Here is a 15,943-nt window from a genome sequence, read left to right as displayed (position 1 = left end):
CCTGGTTACCACTAGACATGACTATTAGGGATACAAAATTCCCCTTAAAATTTGCCAATATTTACACATTGACATCCATAAGTCATTATACCTTGTGTATTGCCCCACATAGTAATATTTCCCCTCCCATATAAAGTTGTAGGCCCCCTTTGTGCCCCACATATACAGGTGCACACGGACAGTCACAAGCATGTTTTCTGCTGTGGCTGTTCCGCAGGCGATTTTCCTTGGTGAAATTTCACAGAGGAAAACCCACAGCAAATTACATTGGCCTTAATAGGATCTGCTGCAGCTTTTAGGGTACGTTCCCACACGGCGTATTTGCTGCGTATTTGCTGCTGCGTATTTTATTTTCCTTGTTGAAGTCAATGGGTAGGAAAATACGCAGCAGCAAATACGCAGCAAATACACAGCAAAATACGCCACGTGGGAATGCACCCTTATTCTGGGGAAAATTGATGGACGAACACCTGCAGCGGCATAAACCCACACTGGAAAACAGTTATCATGTAAATGTACAAATATATACCCCTCTGTACTCCCATATATAGTTACCGGCCTACTCTTTTCCCCCAAATACAGTTAAAGGTGCCTCTGTGGCCCCATATAGTTTAATATATAGGTTTGCAAAACAGCTGGAGCTCTGCCAGAAACAGAAATTCACTGCAGCAGAAAGTTGCCTGTACGGGCTCATTCTCATGGTAGAACACCCACCCAGATGGACATTCTGTGCACCACAGGTGCTGACTTAATCTGTAGGCACTAGGACTATGTTGTGCCATCTCCATAGACGCCAATGTATATCTAAACTGATTTCGCAAAAAGGATCCAGAATTTGAATTTCCGCTGAAGTATTTTCCACAATGGAAAAATATGCTGCGAGCATAGTGCAACCAAATCACTGGGAGTCTACTGCACCGGAATTTTGAGCAGAGTTTTGAAGCTGAATTCCACTCAGAAATGTTGCCATGTGAATGGGCCCTAAGAAGACTCAATTGTAAGAAAACAGAAATTTCAAATAAGTTTGCACAACCTTAACAGATGTTTAGAACCATTCAGGCTCTGGAAGCTGAGTAGACTGCTGATAGGGAGATCCCCCTGAAGCCCAAAGAGGTGCAGTGAAGGAGGGCTACATCCACCAATTAGAAACTATGGAGATTTATCAAAAACTTGTCCGGAGGAAAAGTTGCTCATAGCAACCAATTTGATTGCTTCTTTCATTTTTGAAAAGGCCTCTGCAAAATAAAAATAAACAATCTGATTAGTTGCTATTAGCAACTTTTCCTCTGGACAGGTTTTGATCAAATCTCCCCCAATAACTTGTTTCTTTTCTGAATAGAAGGTTTAGTGTACTTTTTGAGGTGGGTTCTATTTCTTGAACAAATATTCTGGGCAGAGATTTCAAGAGTGGCCGGCAGTGACTGAATCAGTTGGCACAGGAACACTGTCATTCCCCAAAGTCGGCAATGTATTCTTTTGAAAGAATGACCAAGCTCATTCTTTCGGCAGAGGATATTCAGCAGCAGAAAGCTTTGGCACTAAAATTTCACAACGTGCACTATGCAGCGGAATACCATTAACAGCAATGAGACTCTGTTCCACCGGAATTTCGCAGCAGAATTTCAAACCCAAAGTCTTACACCTAAATGCAAAATGAAAGAAAGACCAATAGGAGTAACTTGTGCATGTTAAACAGCCTTTATTTAATGCAAACAAAAAAATATGTATACAAACCGGGGGGGGGGGGGGGGGCCCGAGTACATACAAATAGGACACAGTGACACTCCGGGGATCCTGTTATTGTTATACATCTTTTTGTACTGTAATAATGGGGTGCTGCTATATATGTAGATAGTAAAAAATGCAGTGTTCTACCACTAATATGGACATACTATGTCCTATATTGCAGCATACCCCTGTATAAAACTATACTGCATCCTGATTAATACACAGAGAAAAATACAAACCCATAAATTGCTCTAAAGACCCTGAGATGATGATACAACTATGCATTTTTCGGTGCCAATCTTCTTGTGGGGGTGAAGCCCTCCTTGCCGGCTTTATTTGGATCAATAGAACTGCCTTATTAAAGAATTGCTGGTGATAGATGTTACCAACTGCGCAGAATCACCCGATATCTGCATCATGCCATCAGTCACATGATCATGACACAGAGATACCACTCGTTACAGCAGGCCCGGCATATACACACAGGTCATAAACAGAGGTCTTAGGATTCGATGTCAAGAATGAAAATATTGCCTACATATTAATTGGTGGAATTAACATAAAATGCAGACAATTCATTAGTACCCACACCTGATATATATAGTGATTTCTACTCATATTTAAAGAGAAGTATATGTGTAAAGAGGAAAATTTATGAAAATGTATAGGAAGAGAATAAAATATGACGATAAACAATAAATCGACAATAGAATGTATGGTGGAAAAAATTGAAAAAAAAAAAACGTGTGAAATAAATAGGATATAAACATGGCAGTTCATAATAAACATTCAAAACAGGAATGTGTCAAATTGTGTGCAAATAAAAATTCATGACAAATGTGCATGGGTGAAAATTGCTAAAATTAAATACAATTTTTTTAAACCTCATATTGCTTGTTACATGTAATCTATTAAAGCTACAGTGCAAAAAAAACAAAAATGCATGGATTTTCTTTTATTAAGTTGCTTATTCACTCCAGATGCAACATTTCAATTTACAGAAATCTTGCTTGAAAGATTTGTTAGTTTAAATGTTGCAACTAGTTAAAGGGTTACTCCGCTCCCCAGTGACCGGAACATTGAGTTCCGAACGCTGTGTGCGGGCTTCAGTGTTCACGCCCGCCCCCTCAATGAAAGTATATGGGAAGACATAGACTTGCATTGATGGGGTGGGACGTGACGTCAAATGACAGGACGGGCGTGAACACGGAAGCCCGCACACAGCGTTCGGAACTCAATGTTCCGGATGCTGGGTAGCGGAGTAATCCTTTAAGAGGGACCTTTTTGGATATGCTGCCTCCTATTCTGTATTCTGTGTTGCATCTTTCACTATTGGCACTTGTTTTGCTACTATTCTAAATTCTATGACAACTACTGCATGTGTGCGACTCCGGCCTAATAGAAGAAAAAGAATCATCTTCAATTTTGCTAGATAATGTTTAACAATGTACATCTATGTATTATTCAAAATCTATTTAGAGACAACTGTACATCTTGAAAGTATCATGTCACTAATATATATATATATATATATATATATATATATATACACACACACACACACACACGCTTTCACCAGGAAAAAAAAAAAAAAAAAAAAGGGTACATCAGTAAATGCAACATTTAATGCAGTAAATCTTTATTTAAGCTTATAATATTGTAAATTTATATAAAATTCATAGGCTATTAACAGATTTTAATTCCAGCTAACTGCTCAACACAAATGCCAGCATAAAGGGGTTCTGTAAAATCGTCATGGAAGGTGTACAAGTGTTGGATCGGATCACACAGTTCATAAAAAGACACCACTCCATCGTCATAATCCAAGAATATCCCAATTTTATGTGTGAACTTATAGTCCTCTATCTCTTCCTGTTCGTTATCATATTCTGCATAAAACTCATCAAATGCATCATACCAACTTAAGCACCAGGACTTCTCATTTGTACCCATGCGTGATGTATAGCCACTTTTCTTAACACTATTGTAGGTCACACCTACAGACCAGTTCCCATCTTCAAAAACTTTGACTTCCCAATAATGTTTTCCTGAGCAAAATTTCTTAGTGCTTAATACTTGCTGGGTATAGAATCTCTCAGGAAGATGGGGTCGAAGTTTTTGCCTGTTGGAATCCATAACCTCTTTGAAATCATGTGAGAGTGCTAGAGTAGGATCTGCTGTATTAACATTCAGGATTAAGTCAGTAGAATCTTCAACATCAAAGCCACACTTGTTCTTTATTTCCGTAATAAAACCCATCAAACTACCCAAAGCATTGAGCAAGGTCACAACGATCTTTTCCTCGTCCAATGTTTCGGCATAAATTGGGGGTCTATAACCAAGTTTAGGATCTACGTGAATACCGGGTTGCTTGAGAAGAGTGAGATGATCTGGAATTTTACAGATCTCTTGAATCTGAAGTTTTTTCATGTGCAGCTCTTTCATTTCTTTGTCAAGTTTTTGAATTTGTTGAGAATGAGAGTTATAAGCTACCGTTTCCTGCCTAGTAATTTCATCAAGAGTTTTATCTTCAAGCATGTTTAGTTTTTCTTGGAGGCCTCGGAAGAGACCAAAAACTCTCTCTTTTATATTTAATGATTTTTCTTTAATGTATTTTCTGTGTTTCTCCAGCTTCCAGAATAATTTTTCTGTCTCTTCCATGTGTAAAGTTAATTTCTTTACAGAATCCCATAAGTTTTGTCTCTTTTTCTCCCCGGCTTCACTGACAAGCTCTACTTTATGACCTTTGTGCTTCTCGTTATGACTACACATTGAACATAAGAAAGAATTGTCCTGGATGCAAAAATACCTTATCAGCTCATCGTGATCAGGACATTTTTGGCCCTCTAGAGAAGCGGTTGGATCAACTAAGATGTGATGAGACGACTTGCTGTGGTTTTTCAGATGAAGTTGGCACAGTGCAGCTTCACAATGTAGGCAGTTTTTTACAGCAGGTGCCAGAGATGTCACGCAATATGAACAGAAGATTTCAGTACCTTCTGCATGTTCACGTGTAGAGCGATAATGTTGTACTATATTACCCAGCTTCAGGTTTTTCTGCAGAGAAGGGCGATTTTTAAACTCTGCTCTACATTCAGGACAAGAGTAAACCCCAGTGCTCCACTGCTTGTCCCATGAAATTGTTATACAGATTTCACAAAAGTTATGTCCACAGCTAAGCATTACAGGATCCGAGTATATGCCGAGACAAATTGAGCAACTCAGTTCACCACTTAATCCAGAAGCCATGTCCATGTGCCTAAAATGAAAAAAATATATATAAAAAAATATTTATTTTACAGGTCACTCAGTAGAGCACAGAATGAACAACTGAAAGACCCAACTTAAAGGAGTAGTCCAGTGGTGAACAACTTATCACCTATCCTAAGGATAAGTTTCAGATCGTGGGGGTCTGACCGCTGGGGCCCCCTGCGATCTCCTGTACGGAGCCCCGACACAGCCCGCCGGAAGGGGGCGTGTTGACCTCCGCACAAAGTGGCGGTCGACACACCCCCTCAATACAACTCTATGGCAAAGCCGAAGCCCTGCCTTCGGCAATCTCCGGCTCTGCCATAGAGATGTATTGAGGGGGCGTGTCGGCCGCCGATTCGTGCGGTGGTCGACACCAGCTATCTGGCCGGAGAGCCTGGCCCCCGTAGAGAGAGATCACAGGGGGCCCCAGCGGTCGGACCCCCCCCCCTGCGATCTCAAACTTATCCCCTATCCTTAGGATAGGGGATACGTTTTTCACCACTGGACTACCCCTTTAAAGGGGAACTCCGGTGGAAAAAAAATATGTTTTCGAATCAACTGGTGCCATAAAAATTCAACAGATTTGTAAATTACTTCTATTAAAAAATCTTAACCCTTCTAGTACTTATCAGCTGCTGTATACTACAGGTATACTTCAGAGGAAGTCGTGTAGTTCTTTCCAGTCTGACAACAGTGCTCCCTGCTGACACCTCTGTCCATGTCAGAAACTGTCCAGAGCAGGAGAGGTTTTCTAAGGGGATTTGCTCCTATTCTGGACAGAGGTGTCAGCAGAGAGCACTGTGGTCAGACTGGAAAGAACTTTAGAAATTTCTCTGTAGTATTCAGCAGCTGATAAGTACTAGAAGGCTTCAGATTTTGAGTAAATTACTAGAGATGCAGTTCCATTAATTCAAAGAAATTTCTATAAAATAAATCTGTCCCATCTAAACATACCCTTTCACAAGTATATAATACAGAATCAAGTCCAGATCTGTTAGGGGCATCAGCGATTCGTACCAACTTTGTTCACTTTATAACCGAATTGGTCTGGCTGGAACTCGAGATTATAATCCAGGCATAAAAATAGGCTGGCTTCACACAAGCATGATACTGGAGCATTGTTGTGCCTATATTACAACCATGAGTTGTGGCCCCACAAAATATTACACATTAGCGAATGCATTTTTTTTTTTTCTTTGTTGTTTTGGCTTTTTTCCGTTTACAAGTGATATAATTCAGAGAATTTGGCTAGGTTCACACTATGGAATTTTCAAGTGTAATTCTTCTTAGAAATGATGTCAGAAATTCCAATGCAGTAGAGTCCATTGCTGTCAATTGGATTCTTCACCATCCACACTCCGGAATTCCGCTACCAAAAATAATTTTTTTTATTCTTTTCACAGAATCTGCATGAATACATTGCTGGCCACACTCTGCATTTCTGACTGGAATTTTTACAGGCCGGAAATTACAGTGGGAACTGAGCCTTAGGCTACGTGTCCACTTTTTTAAAAAAAAAATATTTTTTTTGACCTGAAAGAAGGGCACAAAAACTGCCCTGTCATTTTGCACTCCCTAAATGAATTTTTTTTTTTATTTTTATTTTTTTAAGTGGGTTATAAGTCTTTTTTCCTTAACAGAATCACATAAAACTTATGATAAAAACGCAAAACCTAACCTTATGGGACTTTTTTTTGCTAACATAGGGGGCGATTTATAATGGTCTTCTTGACTTTTTTTTTGCCTGTAATTTGGAGCAAAATATTTGCGCTTTCAGGAAAACTGACTGTTAAAGGCAGTGAATAATTATTGACAAAATAAATAAATAAAAAAAGTGAACATTATTTTGAGCCAAAGCCAGGGATGCATTTTAAAAAGGAATAGGAAACAGAAAGGAGGACTTCTCCCTTCTGCTCAATCTGCTTCTGGATTTGGCTCAGAAACTGCCCCATAAGGGTGCGTTCACACGCTCTTTGTTTTTGCGGGTTTTCCGCAGCGTATTTGAAAGGGGCGGGCTCTTCTCAACTGTCAATAGCAGATTGTCTGCAGCGGAATTTACGCTGCAGAAAATCCGCCACAAGCCCCATTGAAGTCAGTAGGGACTGCGGCGGATTTTCCGCAGCGTAAATTCAGCCACGGACAATCTGCTATGGACAGCCGAGAAGAGCCCACCCCTTTCAAATATGCTGCGGAAAACCCGCAAAAACAAAGAGCGTGTGAACACACCCTTAGTTTTCCTGGTGCAGATTTCCAGTCCAACAATAGTACAGTACAATGAGGGGACATTTATTCATTTCTTTTTTTTTTACTTATTAGTGGTTTAGTTTGCATGTTTTTTTGAGCAATGTTGGGTTTGCATATATTTTTTTTAACCTATAATATAAATAATTTCTGAAGACTTGTCTTTGTAGGCCACTTTACATGCAATGGTCATTAAAGAGGTACTTTGGTCCTAAGACATCTTATCCCCTATCCAAAGGATAGGGGATAAGATGTCGGACCACGGGGGTCTGCCACTGGGGACCCCCGCAATCTTGCATTCAGCACCCACCCCGGGGTGGAGTCGTGACGTCACGATACTCCGGCCCCGTGGTCGTCACATGGCAGATTCTGAGCTGGCATCGTGGCGTGCAGCTCCCCGAGGTGGGTGCTAAATGCAAGATTGCGGGGTTCCCCAGCAGTCAGACATCTTATCCCCTATCTTTTGGATAAGTGATAAGATGTCTTAGGGCCGGAGTACCCCATATATATTGATTTTATTTTTTTAAATTATGCAGTGGTTAAAAAAAAAAAAAAATAACTGCAAATAGAGATGAGCGAAGTTACAGAAATTTGATTTGTCAGTTGATGACTTTAGCCTGCATAAATTAGTTCAGCTTTCAGGTGCTCCGGTGGGCTGGAAAAGGTAGATACAGTCCTAGGAGACTCTCTTAGGACTGTATCCACCTTTTCCAGACCACCGGAGCACCTGAAAGCTGAACTAATTTATGCAGGATAAGTCAGCAACTGCCGAGCCGAGAAGTTTGTGACAAATCGAATCACTGTAACTTTGCTCATCTCCAACTGCAAACATAGACTACCCTCAGTGCTGCTCTAGAAACCTGCTTTACTATGTGAGAAATGGTGTAGTCAAATAATTTTGTTAGTTTTGGTGAACTTGCACATTATTTATCATACATTGTGAGACCATTTGATCAATTATGTGCACTTCTATCAAAAAACCTGCAACAAAAGTGACCTGAAAAAAAAAAATAATAATAAATCACAAAGCAACTCAGGGATATATCTTCCCCAATGAATTTTCTAAGATTAGATTCATCTCCAGTGCAAATCCACATTATGCCTGCAATGTAAGGGCCTAGTCACACAGCAGAATTTCCGCTTATCCGCCCCAATTCCGCTTGTATTTTGTGTGGAATTGGCGTGGAATCCAAGCGGAAATTCTGCAGAAGTGTGAATAGGAGTGTGGAATCCCATAGAATTGGCTTTCATTTGAGGCATTTGAGGCATAATTCCGCTTGAGGAAATCCTGCGATGTGAATAGACCCTAAGGCTCCATGCACACTAAGGAATCTCGAATAACCTCTGGGCAGCTCGGACCACTCAGACATTACTGGTCTTCATAGCAGGCAGAGCATTCCACCAAAAGTATAAACATGTTCATTCTTTCAGCTGCTGAACTTCTGTAATGTTCACTGTGCAATGGGACTCTGCCGACCTAGAATTTCTGAGCGGAATTCCTCTGCTCAGAAATTCCATAGTATGCATGGGCTCTAAACCTTGAGGGAGATTCATCAAAACCTATTCCAGAGGAAAAGTTGCTCATAGCAACCAGTCAGATCGCTTCTTTCATCTGATTTTTGATAAATCACCCCCCCCCCCCCTTGTGCCTAGACCTTTCGCATTTACAGTACATGTCTGTATTGGTAAATCACTATTCCCGTCTCTTGGGTCAGACAGGCACTTTCAGCACACAAATACAGTCCACCCAGTTTTAATTTTTTTTCCAAAGCAGTCAAAAAATAAAAAGATAAAAATCTAGGCCACTTGGCCACTAACTTAGAGCTGAGACTATTGCACAGCTCCCAAATAAACAGAGCAGTGGCTTTACTCACACCTCGGATTTTCCTAGGAGCAGAGAGCCATCTAGTATTTTAAAATAAAACTTTGCATTGTAGTCACAATCATCCCAAATAACTGGAGTGGCTAAGTGGAGCAGTGAAATACTTTCCTGGCTACCTGCTGCTTTTAGGCCATCTAAGGCATGGTTCACACCACATTTTTTGTCTCCGTTTCACTGTATCCAATATATTCAGTTTAACTGTATGCAAAACTCACGGTACGGTGTGAAAAAAAAAATCCTAAGCAAGAAACCCCATATAACACATGCAGATGGTACTGTAGACACTCGGCACAATACAGTTTAGAAATTGTCCTCCATGTGTGCATCCAGTCCATGTACTGTGGCAAGTTGTGCTGTAGCACCTGCTGATTTATTGTGGATTTCAACGTCCCCAATATAAAGCAATAGCAATAACCTACAGTGTATCGGACATAATTGAAGTGCTGTGGATTTAAAATGCAATTTGCATAGCAATTCTCACTATGGATTTTTTCAAAGCACATGGATATGAAATTTTTTTATTCCTCATCCACTTATGATTGTGAATTCTGTATGATACGAACCAAACATTCCCTCCCATGGAAAAGGTGACATCTTACAAGAACTCTTACCACCACTAAAACAGAATATAGGACATAGTGGAACACCATTTATATATATATATATATATATATATAGAGCAGATACTAGAAAGGCTGGTTAAAGTTCTAAAATCGATTACCTGCAGATAAGTATTACAGTATGGGAAACCTTCTACAGGCGCTCAGCAGAGACTGTGTATGAGTTGTATCACTCACTATTCCAGTGTAACAAACCAAAAACTCATCTTCGTAGTCCAACCCTTTTAACGTTAATTGTTAATTGGCAGCAGCTGCTATAGAATCATTTAGGCCAGGGATGAGGGTAGGCATAGTTCACACTATGGGGGAGATGTATGAAAACCCGCCCAGAGGAAAAGTTGCTGAGTTGCCCATAGCAACCAATCAGATGGCTTCTTTCATTTTTAAAAAGGCCTGTGAAAAATGAAAGAAGAAATCTGATTGGTTGCTATGGGCAACTCAGCAACTTTTCCTCTTGACAGGTTTTGATAAATCTTCCCCTATGTTCCTGCCCCTGTTAATCGTATCTATCGGCATCCAGCCAAAAACAGGATGCTGATGTATACTAACGGGAGCAGTGGACCCCATTCACTTCTATGGCCGACCAGATCACCTAGTGACTGCATTCAGGACACATGGGGTCTACTGCTCCTGTTAACAGTTTACATCGGCATCTTGTTTTTGGCAGGATGCTGATGGATACGATTAACTGGGGCAAGAATGTAGTGTAAGGGTGCGTTCACACGGGCGTATTTGTCAGCGGATCCGCAGCTGCGGATCCGCTGACAAAGGCCCCTAAAGTGCTGCCCTCTTTGTGCCTGCTAATAGCGGCAATCCGCCGCTACCAGCAGACACACTGCGATGTGCGAGTTACCCTGCAGTGTACTCACACACATCGCGGCCGCTCTCTGTGTAGCTTAGGGAGCCGGGGGAGCGGCCGCGATGTGCGGGATGTGCGGATACACTGCGACTCGCACATCACAGTGTGTCTGCTGGTAGCGGCGGATTGGGAGAGATTTATCAAAGCTGTCTATGTCCCGCATCAATATAGGGGAAGATTTATCAAAACCTGTGCAGAGGAAGAGTGGTGCAGTTGCCCATAGCAACCAATCAGATTACTTCTTTCAATTCTCAGAGGCCTCTGTAAAAATGAAAGAAGCGATCTGAGTGGTTGCTATGGGTAACTGCACCACTTTTCCTCTACACAGGTTTTGATAAATCTCCCCAATAGCGATTAAAAAGAAAATTGAGGCTCAGGATCTTGAGGCAGATAGGAGCCTCTCCTATTTTCTATATATAACTCGCATCAATATAGACCAAACTACAGAGGGTTAGGCCGCTCTATTGTGCGCCCGGCTCTTGATAAATTCTGCGCACAGACTTTGGGATCTATGCTTTAGACTGTATTTAAACCTGCTCCAGCATGGTCTGACATTTCGGCGTACTTTCAGCCGATGCGACTTGTCGCTGAAAAGTCGCTTTTGATAAATTCAGCACCAATGCATTTTTCCGTCTAAAGTAGACTAGAATACATCATGTTCTAAAAATCCTCTAGAGCAAAAGTCGCTAAAAAGTCGCACATATTTAGACTGCGACTTTCTGTGCGACAAATTTAGACAGGAAAATCCAGTCTAAATCCTTTGATCAATATCCCCCATTTAACCCAGTGCCTGTTACCTTTCATTAATATATAAGCAGAAAAGAAAAAGACACATAGGTGGAGTGCCACATAGGGTAATATAGTCAAAAGCAGTAATAACATAATGCAAGTTTACAGTAACCCATTCCTACATTCCCAGTCCTGATATCTGAGGAAGGAGGTCATATCCTCCGAAAATGCGTTCATATTGGACTAAATAAACTATTTCAAAATTTTGGGTTAATACTGGTTCTTCATACGCCTCTTAAAACACCATTCTTTTAGTTTTTTTTCCCCTTTGGTGCAATGTATTGATCTGCTATGTACTGCAGCTATCACTAGATTAAATCAAATAGTAGTGCCATAAAAATAGTTAGCATTCGGGTGGTATGTACTATTTTCACTGCAGCAGTCTGCGCTTTTGAGTCCGCTTAAATTGGCACATAGGTTTTGAATTGTCCCAATGGATAAGATTAAAGGGGTACTCCAGTGGAAAACTTTTTTTTTTTTTTTTTATGAACTGGTGCCAGAAAGTTAAACAGATTTGTAAATTACTTCTATTAAAAAACCTTAATCCTTCCAGTACTTATTAGCTGCTGAATACTACAGAGGAAATTCTTTTCTTTCTGGAACACAGAGCTCTCTGCTGACTTCATGACCACAGTGCTCTCTGCTGACATCTCTGTCCATTTTAAGAACTGTCCAGAGTAGGAGAAAATCCCCATAGCAAACGTATGCTGCTCTGGACAGTTCCTAAAATGGACAGAGATGTCAGCAGAGAGCACTGTGGTCATGTTGTCAGCAGAGATGACTGTGTTCCAAAAAGAAAAGAATTTCCTCTGTTGTATTCAGCAGCTAATAAGTACTGGAAGGATTAAGATTTTTTTTAATAGAAGTAATTTACAAATCTGTTTAACTTTCTGGCACCAGTTCATTTAAAAAAAAAAAGGTTTTCCACCAATGTACCCCTTTAACGGGGGCCAGAACGTAGTGTGATCGTGTGATTGTTCCTTCAGTAATGGTCTGTCATCTTACACTGGGGTCTGCATTATAGTGTGGGTTTTTATACCATAGTCTATATTATATTGGGATCTTACACTGGGGTCTGCATTATAGTGTGGGTTTTTATACCATAGTCTGTATTATATTGGGATCTTACACTGGGGTCTGCATTATAGTGTGGGTTTTTATACCATAGTCTGTATTATATTGGGATCTTACACTGGGGTCTGCATTATAGTGTGGGTTTTTATACCATAGTCTGTATTATATTGGGATCTTACACTGGGGTATGCATTATAGTGTGGGTTTTTATACCATAGTCTGTATTATATTGGGATCTTACACTGGGGTATGCATTATAGTGTGGGTTTTTATACCATAGTCTGTATTATATTGGGATCTTACACTGGGGTATGCATTATAGTGTGGGTTTTTATACCATAGTCTGTATTATATTGGGATCTTACACTGGGGTATGCATTATAGTGTGGGTTTTTATACCATAGTCTGTATTATATTGGGATTTGTATTATATGAAGGGTTGATACCTGTGTCTGTGTTGTAATGTAGATCATATACTGGGGTCTGGTTTATAATAAATCTCAGACTGTGGTCTGGATTATACTGAGGGTTGTATACTGGGGTTTGTACTATATAAAGGCTGATACTGTTGTCTGTATTATATTGGGGTCTGGATCATAAAATGGCAATTATACTGTGGTCTGTAATATATGGAGGTCTTATACTGTGGTCTGTAATATATTGCAGTACTTATACTGTGGTCTGTATTATGTGGAGGTCTTATACTGTGATCTGTATTATATCAGGGTACTTATGCTTTGGTCTGTATGATATTAGGGTCTGGATCATATAGTGGGACTTATACTGTGTTCTGTATTATGTGGAGGTCTTATACTGTGATCTATATTATATCGGGGTACTTATGCTGTGGTCTGTAATATATGGAGGTCTTATACTGTGATCTGTATTATATCAGGGTACTTATGCTGTGGTCTGTATGATATTGGGGTCTGGATCATATACTGGGACTTATACTGTGGTCTGTATTATGTGGAGGTCTTATACTGTGATCTGTATTATATCAGGGTACTTATGCTGTGGTCTGTATGATATTGGGGTCTGGATCATATAGTGGGACTTATACTGTGGTCTGTATTATGTGGAGGTCTTATACTGTGATCTATATTATATCGGGGTACTTATGCTGTGGTCTGTAATATATGAAGGTCTTATACTGTGATCTTTATTATATCGGGGTACTTATGCTGTGGTCTGTATGATATTGGGGTCTGGATCATATAGTGGGACTTATACTGTGGTCTGTATTATGTGGAGGTCTTATACTGTGATCTATATTATATCGGGGTACTTATGCTGTGGTCTGTAATATATGAAGGTCTTATACTGTGATCTTTATTATATCGGGGTACTTATGCTGTGGTCTGTATGATATTGGGGTCTGGATCATATAGTGGGACTTATACTGTGGTCTGTATTATGTGGAGGTCTTATACTGTGATCTATATTATATCGGGGTACTTATGCTGTGGTCTGTATTATGTGGAGGTCTTATACTGTGATCTGTATTATATCAGGGTACTTATGCTGTGGTCTGTATGATATTGGGGTCTGGATCATATAGTGGGACTTCTACTGTGGTCTGTATTATGTGGAGGTCTTATACTGTGATCTGTATTATATCGGGGTACTTATGCTTTGGTCTGTATGATATTGGGGTCTGGATCATATAGTGGGACTTATACTGTGGTCTGTATTATATCGGGGTACTTATGCTGTGGTCTGTATGATATTGGGGTCTGGATCATATAGTGGGACTTATACTGTGGTCTGTATTATGTGAAGGTCTTATGGGTCTGGATTATAATGTGGGTCTTATACTTGGGTCTGGATTATAATGTGGGTCTCATAATGTGGTCTGTGTTATACTGGAGATCTCTATTATTTGGGGACTAATAATGGGGTCTCAATTATACTGCTACAAAATTATATTCAACACCAGTAAAGCTTCAGTTAAGGTTGGGTTCACATTTATCTCCACTATCCCCAATTGTCATCAGTTTTGCTTAATTTCCATTATTTTAAAAACAAAAAAATAAAAAATACCGGGCCTACACTAGTTTTTTTTCCCAACAGAAACAAAGGATATTCTAATGTAAGTTAGTAATTTAACATTGAGGTCTATGGTGTAATCTCTGTTAGCCTCCGTTATTTTGAGATCCGCTTTTGCTACTGAGCATGCTTGAAAAAAAAAAAAAACAGTGGAAATGGTTAAAAAATAACTGACATCAATGGTCATAAATGAATGTTTTAACGGATAATAATGGATGCTGACAGTTCATTATTGTATATTTAATTTGAATTAAAAATCCCCCCGCAGACTACAGCCAATACTGAACAGTGCACGCTGACACAGGGATGTAATATCACCATTATACTGGAGGTCTGTATTATTTGGGGACTAATAATGGGGTCTCATTTACACTAAAAACTTTAAACAATTCTACACTCCAAAATAATTTACCCAATTGATATTTCCGCATGTGGAAATGTCTAAACTATTAAAATCTTGCAGAGTAAAAAATAAAATGGGGGGGAAAAAAATCTCCATTTTTTTTTCTCACTTCACATCCCATAAAACAGAAAGTAAAAAGTGATAAAAATGAAATGAGAAGTTCTCATCTATTCTCCACAGGTGTCTCGGGAAAGCTGAGAAGCACATAAAGAAAAGCACCACATGCTAACATGACAAGATGGGGTGGGGGCACCATGCAGCCCAGGCGCTGATAATAATAGGCCACAGTTTACACTAAATTCCATGGTTGCCACAAATCCACCTCAGTGAGAGACACCGCTAGCTAGGCACCACAAGGGGGCGCGGTTACTCCTCACCAGTAGCACTGAACAAGACGGAACTTTGATTCCCGGTCTCTGAAGCAAGGGAATAGTTTTGCTCGGCACCTGGTATTTCCGCTTTGGGCCTGCACAAGATGGAGACTATACTGGAGCAACAGCGGCGCTACCATGAGGAAAAAGAGCGGCTCATGGACGTTATGACCAAGGAGATGATGGCGAAGAAAGCCACGGTAAGGGAGCTAGAGGCAGTCCGTGCGGAGCGGCGCCGGGTCCTGTGGCGGGACGTCCTTCATGAGGCGGAAAGTCCGCCTGTTCTGTCTGCACTTGTTACCGCCATAACCTGTATATACGGCTCGTAGTTTAGTCTACACGTCTCTAGGAGATCTCATATGTGTCATGTCCTATGGCCACCTGCTCTGTCTATACATGATACCGCCATGACTTGTATGGGGCTCATAGTATAGTCCACACTAGTTATTCCTAACCAGGGTGCCTCCAGCTGTTACCAAACGACATCTTCCAGCATGCCCAGGTAGCCTTTGACTGTCCGGGCATGCTGGGAGCTGTAGTTTTGTAATAGCTGGAGGCACCTTGGTTGAGAATCACTGTTCTGCATGGCCTCTAGGATATCCCCATATGTGTCATGTGATGTTAACACTTTAGGTACGGTTCTACCCACCCATGACACAGTAAGGGTTGGGGGGT

General features: G+C 40.5%; 2 protein-coding genes across 6 annotated transcripts in view; one reads left to right on the top strand and one right to left on the bottom strand.

Annotated features, from left to right (window-relative positions):
- The window catches only part of SF3A3 (splicing factor 3a subunit 3), an 84,478-nt gene that overhangs the window by 4,714 nt on the left and 63,821 nt on the right, over window positions 1-15,943 (top strand). Inside the window, exon 1 of one of the 2 annotated variants that reach the window (XM_056557117.1) lies at window positions 15,336-15,468. The exons of the other annotated variant lie outside the window; for it this stretch is intronic. Within the exon in view, the coding sequence (XP_056413092.1) occupies window positions 15,373-15,468 (96 nt within the window). The 5' untranslated portion in view covers window positions 15,336-15,372. Of the gene's footprint in view, window positions 1-15,335; window positions 15,469-15,943 lie in introns of those variants that run through there. 2 annotated transcript variants of the gene reach the window in all.
- On the bottom strand, window positions 3,336-15,459 carry LOC130356075 (tripartite motif-containing protein 75-like). Of its 4 annotated transcripts, none has more exons than XM_056557113.1 (2): window positions 15,344-15,459; window positions 3,336-4,987 (listed from the first exon to the last, which is right to left on the bottom strand). In XM_056557113.1, exons 1-2 carry the CDS (start codon window positions 15,406-15,408, stop codon window positions 3,415-3,417), a joined length of 1,638 nt encoding a protein of 545 aa, XP_056413088.1. In that variant the 5' UTR covers window positions 15,409-15,459; the 3' UTR covers window positions 3,336-3,414. The 4 variants fall into 4 exon arrangements, with proteins under 4 accessions (XP_056413088.1, XP_056413087.1, XP_056413090.1 ...); XM_056557112.1 differs by having other exon boundaries at window positions 15,275-15,408; XM_056557115.1 differs by lacking the exon at window positions 15,344-15,459 and adding an exon at window positions 14,907-15,079 and having other exon boundaries at window positions 3,337-4,987.

The sequence above is a fragment of the Hyla sarda genome, chromosome 2 (assembly GCF_029499605.1).
Source record: "Hyla sarda isolate aHylSar1 chromosome 2, aHylSar1.hap1, whole genome shotgun sequence".
Lineage (NCBI taxonomy): Eukaryota > Metazoa > Chordata > Amphibia > Anura > Hylidae > Hyla > Hyla sarda.
Note: the sequence above shows the minus strand (reverse complement) of the source record. Positions and strands in the feature narration are given on the sequence as shown.

Excerpts from the sequence above, each read along its gene's own strand:
- LOC130356075 (XM_056557112.1), bottom strand. The coding sequence starts at position 15,408 with ATGGTAGCGCCGCTGTTGCTCCAGTATAGTCTCCATCTTGTGCAGGCC. Across the intron at positions 4,988-15,274 it reads CGTCTTGTTCAGTGCTACTG|GCACATGGACATGGCTTCTG; the intron begins GTGAGGAGTAAC and ends TTTTCATTTTAG.